This window comes from Erithacus rubecula (genome assembly GCF_903797595.1).
Source record: "Erithacus rubecula genome assembly, chromosome: 1".
In the NCBI taxonomy this organism is placed as follows: Eukaryota; Metazoa; Chordata; class Aves; order Passeriformes; family Muscicapidae; genus Erithacus; species Erithacus rubecula.
The window spans coordinates 3749337-3774373 of NC_136658.1; the positions used below are offsets into that span (position 1 = coordinate 3749337).

Below are 25037 nucleotides of genomic sequence, written 5' to 3' on the forward strand. Positions count from 1 at the left end.
ATAGGCTCTGTTTGCTGAACTCTGCTTCATTTCCACCACGTGCTTCTCTGTTTTGTTAGTTATTACAACTGCAAACCCACCGAATGGTTTGGGTAGGAAGAGATCACCTGGCCCTGGGCAGGGACATCTCCCACTCCATCTATTTGATCAAAGCCTTTTTCAACCTTGAACACTTCCAGGGATGGGCAACCTGCCAGAACCTCACCGCCCTCACCAGAAAAATTCCTCCCTTATATCTAATCTGCACCGACCCTCTCGCAATGTAAACCCAGGGCACGGCCGGATCGGGGCCCATTCTCACCTGCCCGGGTGCTCCCCGGCAGGGCAGCAGCAAGAACCGGGCGGGACACGGGGGAACCGGCGGCTGCCACCAGCGTCACCCGCACGGAGCGACACGGAGCGGGGCCGGGGACACGGAGCGGGGACACGGAGCGGAGCCGGGGACACGGAGCGGGGACACGGAGCGGGGCCGGGGACACGGAGCGGGGACACGGAGCGGGGACACGGAGCGGGGACACGGAGCGGGGCCGGGGACACGGAGCGGGGCCGGGGACACGGAGCGGGGACACGGAGCGGGGCCGGGGCCACGGAGCGGGGACACGAACACGGAGCGGGGCCGGGGACACGGAGCGGGGACACGGAGCGGGGCCGGGGACACGGAGCGGGGACACGGAGCGGGGCCGGGGCCACGGAGCGGGGACACGAACACGGAGCGGAGCCGGGGACACGGAGCGGGGACACGGAGCGGGGCCGGGGACACGGAGCGGGGACACGGAGCGGGGCCGGGGACACGGAGCGGGGCCGGGGACACGGAGCGGGGACACGGAGCGGAGCCGGGGACACGGAGCGAGGACACGGAGCGGGGCCGGGGACACGGAGCGGGGCCGGGGACACGGAGCGGGGACACGGAGCCGGGGACACGGAGCCGGGGACACGGAGCGGGGCCGGGGACACGGAGCGGGGACACGGAGCGGAGCCGGGGACACGGAGCGGGGACACGGAGCGGGGCCGGTGACACGGAGCGGCTCCGGGACACGCGGCCCCGCCGCCGTCCCTCCCCTTCCTTCCCCTCCCCTTCCCGCGGCGCCGCACTCACCCTGCGGGCGGGACGGAATGGACGGGATGGATCGGGATGGACCGGCTCGGCTCGGTTCGGCCCGGCCCGGCCCGGTTCCCCCGCCGCAGGGTGTTCCCGGTGGGAGCGGGAGGCGGTCGCTGCCGCGCCGGGTGCCACGGGAGGAGCCGCTTCCGGGCCGCCAGTAGGAAACGCGGCGCTATTCCCGCTGCATGTGCATGTAGGATGTATAGGGTGTTAGAATACATATTCCTGTATGGATTCTACACTGAAGTTATTCAGAGGATTACATTTTCTTTCGTACACACCGCAGTGTCTGGGCTTTAGCTACGCGATTTTTTTCCTGGACCAAAATCCTGTTCCAAAGTACCCCCGAGGCTCCCTCAAACAAATCTTCAGAATCCTTACCGAGCACATGAAAACTTCCAGAAGTATTTTTCTTTGCTTTTACCAAAGAGGCCTGTTAATGGTTTAGTTGCCTAATGACATCAGAAAAAGATGTTAGGTAGGCTTTGCTAAAGCATTATTCTTTGAAGAATTATGAAACCTTTAAGAATGAAGGTCTTAAAATGTTTGCATCACCGGACTTAAAAGTTTGCATCACCTATACTAACACCCACAGGATGTTTTCTCATCACAGATGGGTGTAGCAGCAGATGCTAAAAATAGTGAGGCCACATCCTGCACCTCAGCTGGTCACAGAAATCATGACAAGTTGTTATTTCTGCTCCAAAAACCCACAAAGTGCCCTCAGCATAACTGCCTGGGTGCCATCGGGGTGAACACTCACACAAATATGTATTTACATAATGCCTGTGGTGCTCTAACTCACAGTAAGTGTTGTGGGATATAAAACCCACTCCTGGGACTGGCTGGGAAACCAGCAGGAATGGGAAATACTGGTGAATACCTTTTTAAAGACTTCCATGCTGGTCTGCAGAGACAAACTGGCTGAAAGTATTTCTTACCATACCTGTCAGGAAGTTTACACACACTTCAGAGGGTCATGGGAGCTTAGCCAGCCCTCTAGCACCCTCTAGACAAGAAATAATATATTGAAATACTGTTCCTTATCTTTTGCAATTTATACAAGCAATAGATTTTTTTTTAGGCATAATTGACTCTGATATCATCCCTGTCACTGCATTAAGAAGATAAAATTATAAGTTTAAGTATAAGAAAAGGAAACCAACTTGGAGTGTTTTTCTGTTGGAGGAGGCTTCACTGCTGGCTAAACAACAAATACTTCTTCTTGTAGGGCAGATTAAAAGAAAGTGTGAAAACAATGTTGTTATGCTAGTTCATGTGAAAAGTTTAGAGGACACATTGCACATCTGGAGTAGCTAGATGGGATCTCCTCAGGCAATCTGGAACATCTGTGCAGGATGCCTCATACAGGCAGTGCAGGAACAAGGCTGTGATGGTGTATTTTTATACACAGATAACTACACATCTGCTCAGCTTGAGGTCTGCTGTGCTGTTTCTGTTGCCAAAGCCTGTGTGTCCTTTGGCTTTGCATTCCCAGCATTGTCATTCCTGGTATGGTTCTGCTTTCCATGACAGGATTTCCTGGAAAAGTATCAAAGATGTCTCAGCTCTGATACATTTGTTTGGCAGTGATCCGTCCCACTCACTCAGTGAGATTTCAGTCACTCGGCAGGCACCGTGTCACCACCTCTCCAGCTCTGGAACTGGGAGCTTGACAAATGCAGCTCTTTAAAAAAATTAAGATATGTCACCAGGCTCTGAACAAACAAGATGGGAGCAAGAAAATAAGTAAATTAAATAAGAAAAATAAAAAATAACGTAAGTAAATAAAATAAATAAAGAAACTAGAGAGTGACTTAGGCTTCCAAATTTATTCCCACTTCCTTGACCAATAAATGACCAAGCAGTGACCAAGCATTTACCTTGTGACACTTCTTGCCACCACAAATGATCATTTTGAACTGATTTGTAAATACAAACTCAGCGAATTAAATGACAGATGAACCCAAGGAATTTAGTGGGAAATGCTCCTTATTTGGGAAAGCTACAAAAGTAATCTTGTTTTTTTTTCTGGAATGGTGAAAACTTTCTGTATTTACCTTTGAACATCCTTAATTCAGCCTCCTTAGCCTGAACCTAAGGATATTTCCATGCAGGATTCATCTGAGACTGACAGGTTTCCTGTATGTGTCTCTGTTTTGGCACAGCTGTTTCCTTTTATTTCCTGGAACTGTGCTGAGGATCACTGCTGCAAGGGGCAGATGCAGCTTCTCCTCACTGGAACATTCAATCTCAAAAGCCACAGGGAGAGGGAGGGAGGCAAAACCCCAAGGTCACGTGCAACATAAAGCAGAAGAACCGAAGGCGTGGTTGGTTTGTTCTCTTGACAAAGTTGTCTAAAATCTGTCTCAAAGCCTGTGTTTCTAAACCAGAGGGTTCTGCAGGAAGCAAGGGATTGCAGCAGGTCACAGTGAGGCAGAGGTGTGTGGGTGACAGGTGAAGGACACAGCTCGTGCTGGGGATGCTGCTCATCCACCTGGGAAGTGGCTGCACATGGCCTGGGATGTTGTTCCTGTGCTGCCTCAGGGACTGGTGAGCCAAATTTTCAAAACAGAGGTCCCAGGGAGACTCATGAAAGGTTTTCTTGAGTTGCTGTTGATGCACAATCTACAAAGCCCCATCAGCCTGGCTTCCTGCTGGTCCCTACTGCACTGCTAAGCCATAATTCTCCCCCTGGTTCCCATCCAAGGACAGAGGCTGTTGAGGTGCACAGGGGTTGCTCAGGAAAACTGAAATGCAGGAAGTGAAACAGGAGCCATCCCAAGGCTATCCCAAAGCAGTTGGTGCAGATTGCAAACCAAAACGGGGCACAGGTGAAGAACAGAGAGGCTGATCCAACAGGAATGGTTGGAGTGCAGAGCCAGGGCAGTACCTCAGGTACAGGGAGCTGCTGTCTGTTCAGGGGGTGACAAAGGGCTCCCTTAGTGAGCACACAGCTCCTGTGCCACTGCAATGGAGCCTGTGCATGGCATCTGCACAGTCCACTTAGAAAAGAACCCAGACATGTGAGAGTATTTCATGAAGAGTTTTGCTGCTGACCAAACCAGCCTAGGTTTGATGCTGAAGTCTCTTTTGGAAAATCTTAACCTTTTCCTCTACTGCTGTTGCATTATTTTTGAAGTATGATGCAACAAAATAACATCTAGTTTAGAAGCATTTCAGTTCATATGTACAAACCCCAGTAAAAAAAGTTGAACACAATATATACACTGGGAAATATAATCCTGGAATACGTGTCAATAACGTGATTGTTCTGTAAAATAATCCTGCCCACGTTTCCCTTCAGAGATCTCTTCCTCTTCAAGCGAGGTGTGTCCTCATTGGAGATGTTGGTTTGGCTTGTCCTGGTCTCACTCTCCTCACAGGGGTCTGGGAAGGGAGTCAGGTCCATGTCCACATCTGTGTCATGGAAGCAGCCATCAAAAGCCATTGCTTGCACTGCGTCCATGCTGTACATTCCTGAAGCCTGGCAACAAAGGACAGTTACTCTGACTAGCAGGAACCATTTTGGCAAATCATAAATGAATAAAACAGAAGAGAAAAAGCTTTTCCCTCAGTGCTGTTCTCTCTGTGCAGAGCATGTGGAGAACAGGGTTATCTCACAGTATGGCTCTCTGTGGGGCCTGACATGAGCAAGGAAATATCATCAAATGTCATAAAACACACTCGTCTGCCTGATTATTGCCAGCTGCTGGCAGGCAATTCCTGCCTCGGCTTCTGAAATAGAAGAATCAAATTCTCTCCTGTAGGTTTGTGTTGCTGGAGTTGTGGGAAATGACTTCAAACATTTCTGGGAGTAGGTTTTTGATGGGATTATCCAATCATGTGTGCAACATATGCATCCTTTCTGTGTTCTTCCTCTCATGATATTCCAGCAAATGAGTTTACAGAGGGGATATCCTTCAAGCAAAGGTTGTAAGTAAGAGCTTCACAGAAAGCAGATGTTTAACTTGTGACTATTTCTGCTTCAGGCACACTTTTCTAAAAATGACCTTGTCATTTATTTGGTCTTGGGCCAAAAAAGAAACACGAAACTGGGAGGAATATCATATGAGGGCATGCTGAAGTCTTTTTCAGAAACAGGAGAAATACCTTGATTGATAAGTATAAGAAAATAGAAGAAAGGGGAGGGGGGAAAGGAGGCAAAAATATCCCTAATGTCTGCCACAAGAAAAGGAAGAGAAAGCACAGACCTCTCAGGATCTGAGAGGAGGACACTTTGTCTCCCTTCACCCAAGTGGAAAAAAAGTGAGTGGAGACAGAGACTGTAACTATTCTGTTATCACAGTGGTGTATCAGGACTACTCTATGGCTTCCATGATGCTTTCAGAAGGCAACAAAACACAGAGGATTGTACCTTGCCCCTTTTTTTGAGTTGTTTTCTCTCTTCAATTGTGGTGAGATAGTTGACTGCTGCATACTCGATGACTGACAGGAAGACAAAAAGGAAGCTGATCCATAAATACACATCCACAGCCTTTATGTAAGACACTTGAGGCATTGAGGCACTTACTCCTGTCATGATGGTTGACATTGTCAGCACTGTAGTTATACCTGCCAGAGAGAAAAGAGAGGTTATCACAGTTCTGGCCAGCTGGTTCATCTTAGCTCATTGCCATGGTTTGGACAGCACAGCTTTGTGAGGACCTGTGATTGACACCCCCTTTAACTTGCTCACACAGGCTCTGAGAAGTGGAGTGAACCATGAAGGACCCATCACACACAATACTGAGAGCACTAAATCATCTCTCTGCTCAGAATGGTCATTGAGCAGCATAAGGAACATGTTTCTGTGACAGCTTTGGACACTGCCACACACAGGTGAAAGCAGGATTGTGGTTATCCTTCACTTCCCAGAGCCAGGGTCACCACTGAATATTTTCTTGTCCAGGAAAATCACTAAAGAATCACCATTTTACCTCCCAACCCTTTCTCAAACTGTACTTCTTGAGAACATATATCAGCCTGTATGTCCCTGGCATAATCCCACACCTCTCTAAAAGCAATCCAGCATAAAAATGCTACAGCCACTGAAACCAAGAAAAAATTATTGTTTGCCTCAGTGTGACCAGAATTTCACCCTCACCTTTTCAATCTCTGCTCTTATATCAGCTATTCATCCCATTTTGGTTTGCTCCAGCTCAGGGAAAAAAAACAACACCCATCTCAGGCCCTGCTTTTAAAGAAAGTAGTGCAACTCTGGAAGTGAGAACATGCTGACATCTGTGAGACAGCACAATCAGCTGGGTCTCTGCAGCCCTTCTCCCATTCCACCAGTTCAAATCCACTGGAACACACAGTTTTCCCCCTGTGTCTCTGCAGTGTTTTTAGGTTGAAGGATGGAGTTTGAAATACACCACATAACAGGAAATCAATTTATTTAATATACATATACTCTAGGCTAAGGAGCTAGGCTTATTAAACTTTGTTGTTAAGGTTTTCTATAAATTATGTATGATTATGCTAATGAAATGTGCTTTATTCATGGAACTCCTGATGCATAACCTTCTGTAGAAATCTATATATTAAGAACATCAGCAGCAAAACCATCTTGACAACATTAAAAATTGCCTACTGAGAATTAAAAACGCATTTTTAAAGATGAAGTTAAATTTCTTCTAAATAAAAGGAATTAATAGATGCATTAATAAAAGTAGGTAGGAAGAGCCATAATTTGTTTGCAGATTAACAAACAGATTTATATCTCATGTATTAATAGCTTTAGACTATGCCAATAGAAAGGGACCTGATTGGCTACAGTCCTATTTTTTCCAGATTGATATAGTTACAGAGAAAAATAAGGGTTTTTTTCTCTTATCTAAGAAATGTGGAAACATACAGTTGGCTTCTGGGACTAGTATCAGTGAGAAGAAAGGACAGGAGCTTCTTTATTTTAACCTGACAGTTGCAGGACTCAGGTGCATTATGGCTGCATTAGATATCTTAACAAATTCCCATCAGATCTTCAGAGATCCTAATTTTTGAAAAAATGTACTCATTCCAAGGCCATCAGCATTATAGGCACAACAAAGAGAGCCTTGGAGTGGCACCCACTGATTCACCAGTGGAAGAAAAACTAAACTTCTCTAAAACACACTGTAATAGGTCCTCTTGTACTGAGCTGAGGTGGGGAGGGATCTGACTGCCTGTTTTCACCTGTTGCTTTGCTGGGAAGAGGGAAGGAAAAGTCAGGTTTTGTAATTAAGTGAAATTCTATCAGGGAATCTGCAGAATCATCCCTTTTTGCTTTTGTGGTGTGTGAGCTGTTTCCAGAAATAGCAAAGCCAGTCTCAACAAACACCCCCTTTCCAAATGTACAGACTGAATACAGGTAATGGCAACAGAGTGTTGTTCAGGCAATTATCTGATATTTTTGCTGATGTCCTGTGTAAATAAGCTAAGGTAACTCCAACCCACCCCATCTCAATTCTGCACTTCCCAAAGAATATACAGCAAAGATTTACCTAATGACACTCTGGCAGGAACAGCTCTTCTATCAATCCAAAAGGAAACCCAAGACAGCATGACCATCAGCATGGCTGGGAAATAGGATTGCAGCACAAAAAAGAAAATGTGTCTGCGGAGTGCAAAGTTGATAAAAAGCCGATTGTACCAACCTATTGGGGAAAAAAGGGAGAGAAACAGGTTGGGAGAGAAGAGAGCTGTGTTATTTGTGAGCTGCTTGCTGGCCCCTCCTCCTGCCAGGAGTGTTGTATCCACAGCAGGAGCAGTAAACACCTCAGAAATCTTGCCACCACCTTAGTTTTACACAGTGCTTTACAAACTGTCCATCCTCCCTCGTTTGTGGGAGCAAAGGGTCGTGGCTGCATGTCTAAAGTACTCTGTTATAACTGAGGTTGGGAAATTGAAAATATTGAATAGACTTGAAGTGAAAGTGCCAGGAGAATACAGACAGGATACAATTGTCCAGTGATGACAACAGCCTGCCTTCTCTGAAATACCTGACAAGAAGCAGTTCTTCTTTCCCTTTTTTTTTTTTTTTTTTTTTTTTTAATTAATTTTTAGTGGGAGCTGCCTGCCTGCCAGCCCAGCATTCACTTTAGAGGACAGGGTGCCATCTAGTGAATTTTGGGGCGTGCTCTGCCTGTGCAGCACTGCATCTGTGCTGTACCTCCTGCCATGGCAGGGAAACCAGGTTACAGGGAGGTAAAAAGGCAAAAGTGCATGGCTGCACAGCATCTGCCTGTCCAGGACACACAGAGACATCTGTGAGCCTGTGCTGGAGCAGTCCTGCCATCACAAAAAAGTGACTCTATAGAGAAGAACATATCAAAATGAACCCCAAATAATATTACACGTTCTACTGTGTTTTCAGTTGTGGACAAGGTTTCTTGTTTTAAAGATTATTGACTCTGAAATGGATTTAAATTTTAGCTCCTCTATAGGTCTGGGAACTCCAAAAGCTTAAACACCACAGGTGTTGCTCACTGAGATTCACAGGAGAGGGTATACAGAACCTGAAATGCAGAAAGCTGCCTTGTGGGAATGATGACTCTCATTAGAGTGGTGCTGTTTGTTCTCCACTGTTATTTACTTGGAGGATAAATTTGCTTCTAACAAGAAACAAGCAAAAAAAAAACAAGACCAAGTGGAACTTCCTGAGCAAAACAAAACCTCAAAGCTGAAGACAAGTGTAAGCCTACAAAGGACAGCACTCTGACTACCAGATAGGCTACGAGCATTATTCAAGTACTTCCCAGTGGTCCCTGGGACTTAAAAAAAGTCTTTGCTTTCACCTTTATGCTGCTGAATAAGATCACCATCAGAGCCTCTGCATGTTAAATGTAAAGCAGTCACACTCTGCCAAGTCAAAGATGCTGTGAGGGTGCTGCAAAGCCCTGGGCAGGGGCACTGTGAGGGTGCCCTGCTGTGCACAAGGCTCTATTTGCTTGCCATGAGTGATTTTTTGATGAGAATACCAGGGCAGAAAGAAGCCAGCTGAGCTCCTGGGACCCAGTCTGGTAGAAAATACCCCAGTCTCCTTCTTGCAACAAGGACAAATTTGATGCAGCTCTCAGCAAGGCACAGTTATCATAGCAAGGTATCACTTGCCCTCCTCTCCCATGACAGTGGCTCTTGAAGGATGGAGCTCTGTTCTCAGCTCATACATGAGCAGGAGATAAGGGTGAGGAACCTTATCAAGCTGTGAATTCCTCACTGCTTAGGCTGCATCATAATTTAAACTGTGATTTTTGCATTCTGTAGCAGCCACAGCAAACTCGAATGGGTCTCTTTTGAATGCAAAAGGAAAATAACCTGTAAATAAAATACACGAAAAAAATCTGTCTGCTGCTTTCCTTAAAGGCTTTTTCCAAAGTGTTGTGCACTTCATCATATCAAATGGAATAATTTCTTTTTTATTCATGTATTTTGATAGAAAGGGCAATAACCCAACTGAAATGAATTGACTCAGACTGTAAAGTGCACCAACAAGAGTGCTGGGGTTTTTTTGTTAAAAACATATGGTTAGACTACTTACACTGAGAAGTGTTCCAAAATTTATAATTTCATGTAAAATACAGGGAACACAAACCTCACCCTGCATGAAACCAAAACTACAATGAACTCCTAAAGCCTTGTGCAGTTTGCCAGAGAGTATAGAGCAAGTTCTACAGGGAGAAATAAAAACCTGTCTGGAGCAGATTAACCTGAATTTAAACTATGTTGCACTGATATAAAGGGATTTTTCTCCTGAAACTTTATGTATAAACAAGGAAAATTAAGCAAATCATTAATTAGACCTGAACAGGTAATAAATATCCAGTTAGCAGACTTTTAGTGATGTTACACAGCTCCAAAAGTGAGGATATTTTATTCAATAAAACATACTGAAATTCCTCTTGTTTTCTTTCTAGTATCTGACCCTTTAGGATTTCCATTTTCCAGCTTTTCTATATAGCTAGGACATAAAGATGCCTGTAAATTCAATACTCCAATGGCTTTCAGAGAAGCACCATGATTTTGCAAGGGCTCATAACAGCACATTTTTGGTGGTTGTGCATTTTTTTTCAGGTTCTTAATGCCAGATATGAAGTCACAAGTATTATTAAGGCCTTTTTTTCCCTAAAATAATACTTTATATTGGCAATACAAAAAAAAAGCAAGGTCCCAGACTGACAAAACCTCATTTTGACTGATCTTTCAGCAGCCACTGTAATTTATTAGCAAAGAATTTGAATGTGAAAGACATTCTGCACAATTTTATCCTGTGCTTCTCTTTTCTGAGGAGAGGGGCTTACTATACCAGTACTGCTGTAAAAAGCAAGTCCACTGGAAGCACTGAATTCCTCAATGAAGAACTGGGAAAGGGAGATGTGCTCATCTGTGCTCAGGGACTTGTTGCCATGTTTCCAGTACAACATGAGATCGTCTTCATTGTAGGCATCTGGGAGAAAGCAGAAACTGAAGTTATAAAGTTACTAGAGTAAATCCCTTCCTCTTTCCTTTCTTAGGGAGAAGAGACCACTCAACCAACCTGGGGAAACCCCAAAGAGACATTTTTCACATTAATTTGACATGGAAAAAAAGTTTACAAACACCATGTTCCATTTTGTTCCAAGTGCAGCCCAGTCCTGTCCCCTGCCAGCAGCTTACAACTGAGGCAGGGGTGAAAAAGCAGATTTTTCACAGTAAGCACCCATTTTTATTTTTCCAACAAGTCAAATATTGACATTATATTTTACTTTTAACCGGAATATTTTTTTCACAGAGAAAAAAACCCTCATGCTTTTTTGCAGATTTTTAGATTTAGGCCTTGGAACAAATACCCAGTGGGAATAGAGCAGGGTGCATCATGGTTTTTCCACCTTCCCAAAGCTCAGTGGGGTCTGGAAAGATCCCAAATTGCTTAAAGTTCAATATGCACATGCTGAAGGGTTCAGATCACACATCAAAGTAAGTGAAAGAGTTGTTATGCACAAGATGGGAGTGCTGTGAAGAATCCACATGTGAAGAACAATTGGAAATTAAACTTACAGCTTTCCAGTTCTAAAGAACAGTTCTGTGTGTCCAGAGGAAACCTACTGAAATCCATGAAGCACATAGCAGAAACTGTTATTCTGCAGAAAGGAAAACAGAAATGAAAAATTTCACACTTTCTCAGCTATGCACACACCTTAGTGAGACCCCCAACCAATCTGATGTTTAGAATCCTATTGATTTAGGTTATCTGCCCTTTTAGATACTTCTAAAATAGCTTCAAGAGGGTGAAAAAAAGTTAAATCAGTGACAGATCATCTTTTTTTAAAAAACATAAATAATCTTTTTTATTAAATACATTACCTTTGATTTTTTAACCCTGTATTTGGCCTGATCCTTCATTTGCCTTTCACACATTTTGCTTTGAAGGTTTACACTTAGGAAGATTAATAAAGATTTCTTGATTTGATTTCTCATAGACTGAAGTAGATAATACTACAGATTAGAGCAAATATTATTCCAAGTGCTGTCTTCCCAGCTAGAATGGTTATAATATTTAATTGCAAAAAGAGATTAGCTGCAATTTCTGGAAGCTTACTCTCCTCATAAATTAAATGCTTTATACTCTAAAAAGCTTAAGGAAATATAGACAAAGACTATTTCACATTCCACCTGCTTTTTCACAAATGTGTAGAGGACAAATATCCCTTCATATTTAATAAAGAACAAAAAAAATTTTACTTGCTAGGAGCAGCAACTTAAATATGGTAAATATTGTCAAATTTCCCTTTCCTGTCACAGCTTGCATGTCATTTGATGGTGTCAGTTTTTCAGATTTGCCCAAATGGAATCCTACAGAAATTTCAGTGAGGGTTATACTAGTTATACAAGTGCCCTTTGAAAATTTGTAATCAGTAACCACACTGTAGGTGAATTTTTACAAATATATTACTTCATTGACTTGAAAGGAGATCCTAAGAGTGGGACATGCATAGGACTTCCAACTATGTTGTTTCCATCCTTCAGCTATTGACTAAAGGACCAGGGGAACAAGAAGAAAAGAAAGACTATTTTAGTAATTTTAGCATATTTTAGATGTGGGGTTTTGTTACAGTTTGCTTCAATAAAATCCTGGGTGCCAGGCACTGAAGAAAAACTGTGAAATATGCAGATTTATTGCATGTAAGCATTTGGAATATAATTTACTTACTACATGTAAAATTGGCAATACAAAAAAGGGTGTTTTAAAGCACGTCTAAGGAATATTTCCTACTTTTCACTTGGAGAATGACTGATTAAATTAGTGGAGGGGTAGAGCTCCTCTGATCCCTTCTTCTCAAGAATTATGGGAATTCATACAGCAATAAAAAACACACTTCACCTCACTGTTCCTTACTGTCAGTGTGACTCTTGAATGTACACTACTTTAAAGTGGTGTACAGCTGCTGGTGTGAGGATTTCTACATGTCCTCATGACAGAGGAGATAAATTCATTATTTGTTGGAACAATTATTACACAGTCACAATCTCAAATGCTTCCATAAATCTTCAAACTGTCCAGGTTGAATGAAATATCACAGAGCTAATTAGTAATAAACTATTTGTGCAATGCACAGACCTCAGGTTCCTTTCCCTGGGGGCCACATCATCCAAATCTCCTTCATAAAGCAAAGCAATATCATGCAGAGAGAAGGGAGACACATTAATGACCTTGCTTTTCCAGTTCTGGAACTGTTGTCTCACTTTCCAGTTCCTTTAATTGAACTGGAAAATGCTGCTGGTATCAGCACCAAAAATCTGCTCTCTGTGCCTGCCTGGAGCCCTGGTTAGTATCACTGGCATGTTAACTGGTAAGACAGGGTGAAAATAGCTGAGACTGTACTAAAAGACTCAGAAAAAAAATAAAACAACCAAAGCCATTGTTTTTTTCTTTGTTAATAGTTTTGGGCTTTACTGTACTCAGTAGCAATACTGCTAAAGCCACTGGCAAGGAATTACCATTTGATAAATCCCTTGATAGGAAACAATATCTTCATGATACAAAAAAGTATGTTTTCAGTGCTAAATTTATTTTCACACTGGCACACTGGCCACCATTTTCCCATTATGTGCTGCCAGGGCATTAATGCCAACCCAGTATGAGAATCTCATCTGCAAGTATTTCCATAATTTCAATTACAGCCAATACATGACAATTGCAGTCATGGATTTTCTTAGGGGAGGGTGTTTCCTCACCTCAGACTGAAGAGGACGTTGCCATCAGGGTACACTCTGAGCATGATGTTTTCCACAGTTGTATCATGGATGAAAGATCTTTTGGAGTGCACAAAAAACACATCAGGTACCCAAATCTTTTTTATCAGCCGTCCATCAAAAGTCATACTTTTGTTTCTGTTGCTACGGAATGAGAGTCTCTCATCCTTCCAGTAGTGTCTGAGATACAAAGTCATTGTGAAGTCCTTGGTTTCATTAAAAATAAAAAGAGACAATGTTTTAGTCAAATGCAACAGAAAACACTACCAATTATATATGCAAAGGATCAATTTTATCTGGACACCATGGAAGATCCTAATGAGACAGATCAAGTACCACTCATTGAATTTGAATGTGAATATTGGTGAGATTTTGGTTGTTTGTCTTGTCCTTGGAGTCTGAGGCTCAGACTTGATTTATCCTAATAATCCATATTATTTATCCTAATTATCCACAATAAACTACTACATATTTCAGTGGTCTTCTGGATTGGGTCAGCTGTGCAATGATAAAGAAGCTTTAAAACCAGCCAAAGGTAAATGGAAAAAAAAGGTTTCCTCTGGAAATCTTCATAACTTCTCCAAGAATGGACTGTGGCTCCTTTGAGGTTCCTTTACAAAGGGATTAATTTGAGTTCTTCGTGAGCACTTGGTTAATTTTTAAAAATCTGTACATTTTGTACAAATATTGTACAGTGGCTAAATAAATACATTTATTAATTAAATGCATCATAAATAAACAATTTAATGAATATCATAAGAGTAAGCAATTCGATTTTAAAATAATTACAATAACTAAAATATTTTTAATATAAAAATTATTCCAAATGTTTTATGATTCTATTTAGAAAAACATCATAACTGCATGTGAGAAGAGATGGAGATGATGCTGCAAACCCAGTGTGAGCTTCTGCACAGTCTGACTGCTTTGTATTCACCTATATAAATTTTGTATTATTAGGCAGACACCATTTATCTCAGTAGAACAATTGCTTCTGATAAGAATACTATGAAGAGAATCAGATCTTCCCATGTAAAATGATTTTATGGCCCTGTAATACAATTTTATGATTTGGGTAGGTTGTAAAGGAGTGGAGAAGTTCATCCTGACAATATTAATGACAATTTGTGCTGAAAAATGAACAGCCTGCATTCCTAACCACAGGCCCTAACTGCAGTGTCTCCTTCTCAGGACTGTTGCTGGAACTGATGTTTCTCTTGGCATTTGTTATGATCACAGCTCCACCCATGCCACAATCATGGACTATTCAGATTTGCATAGGCAAAAGAAGCAAAGGACATGAAGCCTCATCATGCAAAGTGCAGAAGAGTACTGAGAACTCCCATGGAATCCCAAGTTGTTTATTGAATAGTTGTAGTTTTCAAACCAGAGAACTGCCCACTCTGAGCTGTTCTTCTGGCCCAGGGAGAAATTCAACACTTACTAGTCTAGATGCACGCTTCAAGGCAAGGAGGTGCTCTTTAGGGTTTGCTTTCTTTAACTACATTGTTCTATATCATCCATCTGGATGTTTCTGAACCCCCTGTATTTTTACTGAAACCCTTTATTCCAGTTCTACTCACCATGTCAACTTCAGATATGCTGTCAATGCTCTCCACCTGCACATCAATGCCCACAGGTATTGGTGACCCTGCATGGGAACAGAAAGAGGCATGAGGAGCAAAAATCCCTATTTTTAAAGGGAAGACTGTGCAGAGAGTAGTCCATCCCAACATTTACTGCATTCTCTCTACTTTAGAACACTGAATAAAAAGGCAACAAGTAAAACCTGATGTTAAGCAGTTGTGAAAATTAGCACAAAATCTCCATTGCTCTTTTTTTTGCAGGCAGACCAGTTGTTTTTGGCAGTGTGGCAGTGTCCTTGTGATGCCATAGCTAATGAACCCCTTGGAGTGCAATTCTGAACCACCACAGGAAAAAGCTGAGTAAATACACAAAATGCATCAAAGATTGCAAAGCTTTCTCAAAACTTCCAACGCTTATTCACAAACAACATACCTATTATGGCTTTTACCATTTTTAGTTACTGAACTCTGTAAGTTTTTGGTATAGCTGTTTATGAAAAATGTTGCTTGCTCACTACCTCACAAGGGAAAAGTTGTACACACACTAATAATGTTCTGTTACTGTGCCGTGTTTTTCCTGAGTACATTTTTAGGATGAAGTTACTCCATATCAATTCAAAATTACAGCCAAATAGGAAAATATTTCCACTCTTTTCAGTGTGAAAAGAGAGGAGCATGCATATATGCCTGGCAAACTAAAATAGTCCAGGAACATCACTCTTGTGATAACCAGCCACAATATTGTGTCCCTTTTTGGAATTATCCTTAAAATAGCAGCCTTCGAGGATTACACAGCTGCCTCCAGTTCTTACCAGTAAAGATCTTGAACTATTTTAGAGATATTTTTAAATCTGGCTCTGTAATCTCTTGATTTTACTTGTCTTTTTTTAATGCAGAGTCTGTCCCTGCACAGAACAGAAAAAGATGCATTTGTGCATGGGAAAGCAAGGTAAGATGTGCTCAAACTTAGCAGGGGACACCAGAAAATATCTAGGCACTGACAAGAGCTGGGCTCTTCAGCTCAGAAATTGTGTCTCTCTCTGAGAGGAATGCCTCCCTCAGCTTCTTGGCCAAAGCCCAAAAGAAGATTCAGGACTCAGCACACACAGCAAGGTTTGTTAGTAAAACACCAGGCAGCACTTGGAAAATGCTGCTTCTTCTGGAGAACAGAGACAGCAAAAGACAGCTGCCCCAGAGGCTGATACACAAGAGTATCAATGAGTATATTCAGCCAGACTCCTTCATACAAAAAAATATAAGTTTTTATAACTCTCCTAAACTAGTTTTGCCCATTTCTTGCTTTGTCTTGATCACAACACACAAATAGTTTACTTACATTAAATACCAACTCATACCAAACACTGGTACAAAGGTGCCTGGTTGTCATCTGAGTGGAGTTCATTCATTCTCATCTTTTCTGTATTCCACTGAAATCTTGTAAATTTAACATGGGTTTAGCCAGAGTAGAAGTCATTGTGGCATGTATACCTGATGTGAGCATTGCTCACAAAAGACACTCACACATCATTTAAATGCAAACAACAATTTATATTGAATTATGTGGGTGGAACAGGAGGAGAAGGGGAGCAGCTCTCAATGTCAAGAAAGGCTTTACCAGTTCTTGAGTCAAGGACAAATCCAAAGTAAATAAAGTTAAATGTCTCCCATCAACATTCTTCAGGCAAGCAAGGAGCTACACAAGAATCAGACACCTGACTTTTTAAGCCATGTGTCACCTGTAGTGAGGAAAAGGCTTCTCTCAGTGACAGCTGCTCCAAGTGTGATGATAGCAGCTCTAGTATTTTTTGGAATTTCAAAAACTACAATTTCTTACCCAAACAAACATTATTCCAGTGTGGGCAAAATTTCCATCAACAATTCAGCTCCTCTGGGTAGATACAAAGGAACTTATCACACAACTAGAAATCAGTGGCAGTTTATGGTTATGTTGGTTGCATGCACACAAACCAAAGTACCACATCCATAAATACACAGAGAGACACTTGATTCTTTGAAAGGACAGCTTGTACTGCACTGGGAACTGGGATTATATTAGTGGTGGTGCCAATGAATGGCATAAAAGAAATCAAAACCTATGGCCAGGAGAAATACAGTGAACAATTCCAAAGTGAATTGAATAAAAAGGGAACTGTTACAATCAAATTTGCTCCTGATTAGGTAGAAATGGAAGAACTGTGAAACAGAAAGCTTGAGAAGAGATTCCTCTTCTCTGTCTGAAGAAAGACAAAGGCCTCATGATGCTTAGTGAGAAAACACTGACCACAAAGAATTATTAAAGCACATCCCCCACCCCAGCCCTGACCCATTACCAACAAATCAGAGCAGCTGCAAGTATTTCCTTCCTATTCTGACTCTACTTTGCCAACAAATGCAAGTAGATAATAAAACCAGTAAACATTGCACATATATGCAGCCCTGATCACTGTGCTGTTCAATTTTCTAATCTGGAGCATTTCTATATTGTTGTCACTAACAAGATACCTACTGGCCTCAGTCTGGTCTAATCCTTCATGGTTTTTGGGAGTATTTCTGTGTTGATTAAAAATCAACTCCACTAGAAACAGGAATAATTAACTATTGGGACAGGCTGCTGGGAACTGCAATTTCTTCATCCCTTGGATGTGTTTTGTCACAAGAAAATGTTTTTAGAAAAAAAACACAATTGCAGTAAGATTTCAAAAGGTTCCTAAACCTAAATAGGAAAGCAATTCATCTACCTCTGTGTCTGCACCACAGCTTTTTCCCTGCTAGATTGAGGATTTCAATCTCTGGCTGACCATCAGACAACAGCATCAAATTCACTTTAAAAAAAAAAAAAAAAGCAAGCAGAGAAAAGCTGTGGTTTTTATTTCCCAGTCTGACAAAACTGGGGATGGCAGAGAGGATTTTGTTATTAAATTGAGCAGCTTCAGTTGCTTCTGGAGAGTCACTACAAATCATTATTTTAGAGGGATTAGTGATTTTCACAATGGAGGCTCCACAGATTTTCAGTATAATTACTCCTCAGCAGAAAAAACCAGCATTGTTTTCAGACAGGTTTGTCTCCATGCAAGCCATTTCCAGTCTTTCATTTTAAAAGTCAAAGCATAGCAAAAGAATTCCTTGATGAGCATGAAATTTTATTAATAGATACTACATCAGGCAAATTCTGTAATACCCTTTTTAGAAGGGATATTATGTAAAAAGGCTATCCTTTTAGCATTTGAAGGATCCATTTCTACAGTAATAATGACTGGCTTAGTGAAGTCTATAATATTTTTATAATAGCCAGATCTTTGGGCATGCAACACATTGCACCTGAAGATCTATGGGATAAATGTTGAATTTAGAAACAACTGTATCCAGTTGGCTTTGTAAGAGTGCATGTTGAGGAGGGAAATAAAAAAAAAAAAAAAAAAAAAGGAAAGTCTAGAGAAAATTGCCAGTACAAGACAGAGACCAGGGGACAATTAAGATCTGTAGGTGGACTTTGTTCTAAAAAAGGCCTATGGATCTATAGAGGAAGAAAACTGGATAAAAATGTAAACAAGCTCAAGGGAGCTGAAGCTTTGTGGATTTACTTACTTTCTTCTGGCAATGACAGGAACAGAATTACTGGCAACAGTATTTTCTTGTTACTACTGCATTTCTTTCTTATTTATGTAAGAAATGAAGGTGGGCTGGTATTAGCACTAACCAGCTCTTGAAATGGATGATTTAGCAATGTGAAAGAAAAAAATCCAGAGGAAGACTATTAGAGGCCTTGCAAATAATCAAAATATTTCCCCTCCCCTCCTGGAGCCCCAGTTATTCCTTCTAGTAACAGATAATAAAAAGCCATTCCACTTTCATCCATGTGAGTCTTCATCACAGTGAGGAGATATTTCTCATCTTTCAGGGGGAGCTGTGGTGCAAAAAGAAAACAACTTGGTGGCAAAGAGCTGTTAGAATTCCAGCACTTTTTGAACATACACTGAGCATATCTTCCCTTCCCCCTCACCCTTTTACCTTCATATGAATATAACTGTTACTAATTCATTTTGAAGAGGGAAGAAGGATAAAGAGGGAGTGATATAATGGGATGTCCAATCATCTGAAAATTCAGAATTAAGATGATGTTGAATTGCAGATTGAGATGCAAATTTTCAGGAAAGACTGCTACCTCTTGACCAGCTAAATGCTGCTAAATTATTTTCATGATTTTTAATACTGGCTTATGTTATTATCTTCTGTATTGGCTGAAAAAGAAGAGATTATCAATTTTAAAACTTTAACACACTTGTAGTGTAGGAAACTACAAGTCCTTAAGACACCATGAAATGAAAATATATATCCATATACATATATACACACACATGCATACAACACCATGTGTAACTTCAACCAATACTTTGAAATAAGATAGTTCAGAAAATAAAAGGATATACAGATACAAGAGGGGGGAAAATGGTATATTAGAAAGCAAAAGTAGATTTAAAACATTTCTAAGGATTTGCCCTAAGACTTCTCTCAACATGGAGTTTTGGCTGCTATTGCAGCCTGCATTGTGGCCCTCAGATCTGAGCTGTTACAAGTCAGGATATGCTGAGAAGTCTCATTCATTGTCTGTGCTCACCCTTTCTTGCTGAGTTTAAAACTTGGGGATAATCATTCCAAGAAGTGCTAGACGCATAATTTCATTTCTTAATTTTTCTCCACTCCCAATTTAAGCTGCCTTCTCATTTCCAAACCAAACAGGACCATGACATTACACAGAAGGTAACAATCAAACAACAACCACAACAAAAAATTTAGGAAAGGAAAAATCCACCACCAACAACTCAAGAACCTGGCTTGGGGAGTAAGTACAATGCAACAATGTCAAGTTTAGATTTTTAAAGTTTGGGTGTACTGAATTGTTGGTTTGCCTCACTTAACCTCACTGTATAATGAACTGCAAAGTAACATTTTTAAAGAGTAGGATCAGCCTGCTTGCAGCTTGCTGGGTTTGCTTCATCTCAGTGCTCTCTGGCTTTGATCTCTAATCTGCTAATAAAGGGACAATGTCAGGACTAAATTTTAAAACCTACTGTCAGATAGTCAAACTCTGATTGTGCAGCTGGAATGGCACTGCAATCACAGAAGAATGCCATATAAATGGCAGCAGAATTGTGTTCATTTGGTCAAAAAATGGATCTCTCACCTCCACAATTATTTCCAGTAACACTGCAGCCAGTAGCATCAGTTTCCAACAGTTCTACATTTATTTCCCCCATGTTTTTCCCTGTCCCTTTGCTCAGTTTACAAATCAATTCAGCATGTGCTCTCTCTCTTTTTCCTTTGTATAACTTCATTGTAAGTATTAAAAATTCTGGGTCCTTTGGTCTGCTCATTTCCATTGTGTGTGTGGGGCTGAATGAAAGCAAACAAGGCAGACTTAGATTTAAGAGTTCTCTGAACTGAGGAATGTCCAGCAGCCACCTTTTCCTGCTACCTTTTCTCCTAAACTGGTGCAAAGGGTGATTGACTTTCTCAGGCAAAGGGGCACAGTGGATCCAGATTAACAAAATTTTTCATTCCAACTCCCTGACCTACCCACAAAATCATAATGGCATATAGGAGAGGGAGGAAACCCCATTCTTATTCTATAGGTAAAGAATAAATACTTGCTTCTCATCCAGCTTTCCTGATCTGTTTTGGTTTTTTTTTGTTGTTGTTGTTGCAAACTGATGCACTGTGCTGAGCTGAATAAATCATGTGATGTGTGGCACATGACAGACACAAGCCCTTCATGAGTCACAGTACAGAGCTGCTTCATTAAATGTGAAAAACAAACCCAAAATTTCACCTGTGTTAACTGCACAAAGCCACAGTGCTGTAGGTCTCAATGCTGTGGCAATGACTGTAGCAATGACAAACTCTAATTTCTCCCTCTCTTCTAGGTAAATTTCCTCCTGCTGCACACCTAGTCATCAAATTAGGTGTCATAAATAAATAAACAAATAAATATAATAATAAATGTCATTAAATAATCACGGGGATGTTTTTCAGATTCATGTTTGAGTAGAGAAATTTGTCCACTGATGAGGTCACAATTGTGTGTTAAAACTCTGCTGCTGCCTCATGAATGCCAAAGCATTCCTTACTACTGCAACACCACTGAAATCAATGGTAAAACAGGAATTCTGGAGGATAAATTTGGGATTGACACTCATTTCACTGTGACTTTTTTTCTCTCTGTGCTATAAACATACCAGTGTTAGTCTAAGAGAGATTCACATTCCACATATTAAGGGAGTTCTGAATATTTGAAAGTGTGTGAAGAAAAAGGTGCTTCCCATGCCACTGTGGCATGTGGATAATAGAGGAGAAGCAGAGCTGAGGCACTCCCAGAAATAGCTGAAAGCTATTTCTGAAAGACAGGAGTACAGCTAAAATCACACCCAGGGCAATGTGATGAGTGAGGGACCTGTGCAGGGAAGTCAGTGGAAAAACTACAGATGGCTTCAAGAGGAACTGAATGGGTTCTGTGACGAGTCATCTACAAAAAAAAAAAGGACAAGGAGAAAAAGCCTGGGTGTAAAAAAATCCTCACTGCCTGTGGAAAATGACAACTGCCAGATCACAGGTTCTCAAAGCTGCTTTTATGTAGAACCCCCAGTACTGTTTTCTGGGGTGATCCAGCAGTAAAGGACACCACAAACCACTGTCTGCTTTCATGGAAGTGCTTTCTCCTTTCTGAGGTGACACTCTGAAAAATTTAAATTCCTTGTGAGGTAACAAGACGTCCAGATGAACAGATATTAGACAAGACAGGTATTAGGCAAGAGGTAATCTGAATTTCTGTTGCCAAGGAACTGTATCTCAACTATTGTTCAACATCAGGCAAGGCTTTTGCTGTCTGACAAGACATAATTTCTATGGCAACAAGGAATCCTTTCCCATTCTCCCATTGCATCCAAAAATGCTTTCCTTACCCATTCTTCCTCTGGGGACCATCAGCAGGCCCTGCTGTCAACAAGAGCAGCTCCACAGACCTCAGCTTGCCTCCCAAATCTGTGTTTGTCTACACAACTGATTATTGCTCCTCATACATTTTATTTTGGCCTCATAATCCAGAGCAGCCCAGTCTATTTTCATGAATCATGGAAAGGGAATGGTGACGCAAAGGCTCAGACAAAGCTTATTAGTGGGGCACTTTCTCATTTTCCCTTCCATGAAGGACAGTCAAAATTGAATCTGAACTGTGAACATGCCATTGAATGCTACCTTCATCCAGATGCAATTTAGTTAAATGAACAAATAATCATCATAGTGCCCAACAAGACAGAAACAACATGATAATAACCTCAAGGCCTATGGGTAGGATTTTTTTTTTTTAAATTTTGTACACAGCAAACAGATTTAGGAACTTATTTCAATCTCTGAAAACAAATCTGATGACTACATAATTTGCTAATTGCTACTAGACTGTGCAGTTCACAGGGTTACCTTAATTATCAGAACCTCAATCTCAAAGAACCTTATTCTAATACCATTTTTTACTTAGTTCTATAAAGCAGACAATTTGAACAGTTTCTTCATTGATACATTAAACACAGAGAAGCCTCTTGTCTTTGACTATTTCTGTATTTCTTCTTCCTTTATTTCCTAAAGAACAACTGAGGTGTGCTGCCATTAAGTCTGTCTTTCCACTTGAGGTGACAAAGTTCAAGTAAAGTCCCAGAGAGAGGATAAACTCTTAACCAGCACAGTGCAGGCATGTGCTGCTTACCTCCAAATCCAGGTCTCAGTGCAAAATCATGGTCCTCTATGTGAAGAAGCTGCTCAGTTTTAAGTGGTCGGACCTTTGTGCTGTCAAGTTTCCTCATTTTAATTTCTCGTTTGCTATGTTAATAAAAAAAAAAAGAAGAAAAAAAAAAAGTGAGAAACTGTTTATTTCTTCTGCCTTGACATTTGCAGTGCTAGTCAAATGAAATAAGGACCTGGGAATACTGGACAGCTGAATCTGGAATTTTAAGGGTAACAGCTGCTAATAAAGCTGGAGAAAGATACACCAATTATTTATAAGAAGTCCCAGGAAGAGCTACTAGATCCTCTTCTGTTCTCCTCAGAGATTGTAGCTATCATCATATGTAAAGAACAGAGCTGTTTGAAGTTATTTTTCATATAAACACTTGCAAATCAAACTTGGAAATAAAACCACATATCCATGGTTTAACCACTTCATACATTATCCATACTACAAAGACAATTGTAAATATGGGATTTTTATTATAAATATGAGGTTTTTTTCACTAGGAGCTCAAATGAGTCAGTATTTTTTATAGAAGGACTGAGAAAGGATGATTCTGGATCTAGGGACATGTAGGAACACTGGATTTAAATGGAAAGAGAGTAGGTTTAGATTGGATATTAAAGAAGAAATTCTTCCCTGTGAGGGTGGAGAGGCCCTGGCACAGGTTACCCAGAGAAACTGTGGATGCCCATTCCTGGAAGAGCCCAAGGCCAGGATGGATGGGATTTGAGAAACCTGGTCTAGTGGAAAGTGTCCCTGCCCGTGGCAGGGGGATTGGAATGAGATGATCTCATGATTTTATGTTCTGTTGTACACATTAGAAACACCTTCCTCACAGAAGTGTTCTCATGGTGAGAACAGTGAGACATGGGAATGTATTGCTTGGGCAGGTTTTGAGATTCCTTTCACTCAGGCTATTTTAGAATAGGTCAGACATTTATTTGCAGGAGTGACTTGAATACAGCTGCTTTGCCACAGGCAAGGGACTCTCCCTAGACACAATTTCTTTCATACCTTCTGTGATTCTCTGGGACTTTGCTGCAAGCAAGTCTAATTATTACTTTAGACTGAATGATAGAAATGTGTTCTGAAAATTGGCCTTGTAGTCAAACACTGCTTAAGGCAAGGTATAGAATACCTTAGGATAAGGTATATGCCTCTATATACTTATTTTTCTCCTTCCCCCCCTTTTTTCCTTAATAAAGAAACTCAAGAAACTACTTTTACATTACAGGAATGATGAGATAGCTGCTGGGCTACTCAGAATTTTTGGTCTTGAACAAACTCATTTACCTTAGCACTGAATGTCTCTGGCACTGCTGTCTGAATGAAATTACCAGGGAAATCAGAAGGTCCATGAAGCATTTCAAACACAGACTTTAGTTTTCTAAGTATGAAAATCATGTGGATAGTGAAATGAAAGCCCACGCTTCAGAGAATTAAAATCACCACAGAGCAAGCCTGCATCAGGGTAGAATGGGCAACATTCTGAACAGCTGCAATGTTCTACATGAGGAAATTCTGCTGCTTGGGATCCAGGAGAGGAGAAAATGATGAATTATGTTCAGAATGCCATGGCACAGCTAATACAGTTGGGAAGCATGAGGTCATTTGTCATCTGATGTGCCAAGGAAAATGCCTGTTAGATGCTCCAAGGATTTCACTGGAAGAAGCAGGCTGGAACTGATTCATCTATTATAACTTCTTACTAGAAGCAAGTCTGTGCCTGAGGAAGACTTCCCCTGGATGAGAGAGGCAAAACTTAAGCTACCAGGGCAGGAATTTTCTACTTAATAAGCCACTGGGAAGAGATCTTATGGGATTTTAAACCACAAATTTATTTGGAAGGAACATGGACTGCTAACTGCTCAAGGTAATGAGCTTAAGCATGCTGAACAGATTCTTGCTCTCCTGCAAAGTATTTGGAAGCCTATGGAAGTAGCTTTTCTGCATTACTGAGACCATCAAAAAGGGAAAACAGCCCCCAAAGTGGGAAATTGCTTTAGTGATGAAGCAGCAAGAGGGGTTCCCTCTTACAGAGTAGTTGAACTGGAGAGAACAATTGTAAACATCACAGCAATCATTGAACATATCAAGCAGCATATGCAATTTCAGAATTACAGGAGGAGTTAGGGACAGAACAGGACAGCTCTCAATTTCATACCTGCTACACAGAGAGGTTATGTGCTATTGTCAGTACCTTGACAAAAAAAATACTTGTTGACTAAAGTGGGAAAGTTAAGAAGGATGTGGATAAAATTTGGAAGGGGACTCCAATGTTGCCTGAAGTAGCTTCCAGAAATGACACCTTGAAATTTGACCATATCTTCCACACCCTGACCTAATGGTTACCAAACTG

At 41.2% G+C, this 25037-nt stretch overlaps 1 protein-coding gene across 3 annotated transcripts in view; it reads right to left on the reverse strand.

The window, feature by feature from the left end:
- Positions 1-2917: 2917 nt before the first annotated feature.
- Positions 2918-25037, reverse strand: part of GABRR3 (gamma-aminobutyric acid type A receptor subunit rho3) — a 51039-nt gene continuing 28919 nt past the window's right edge. For 2 of the 3 annotated variants that reach the window (XM_079302095.1, XM_079302094.1), the window contains exons 3-10: positions 22655-22767; positions 14899-14966; positions 13298-13521; positions 11120-11202; positions 10389-10529; positions 7588-7740; positions 5481-5677; positions 2918-4589 (exon numbers count right to left, since the gene is read on the reverse strand). In XM_079302095.1, the coding sequence (XP_079158221.1) occupies positions 4287-4589; positions 5481-5677; positions 7588-7740; positions 10389-10529; positions 11120-11202; positions 13298-13521; positions 14899-14966; positions 22655-22767 (1282 nt within the window). In that variant the 3' untranslated portion in view covers positions 2918-4286. The remainder of the gene's footprint in view (positions 4590-5480; positions 5678-7587; positions 7741-10388; positions 10530-11119; positions 11203-13297; positions 13522-14898; positions 14967-22654; positions 22768-25037) is intronic. The other variant, XM_079302096.1, reaches the window with a different exon arrangement.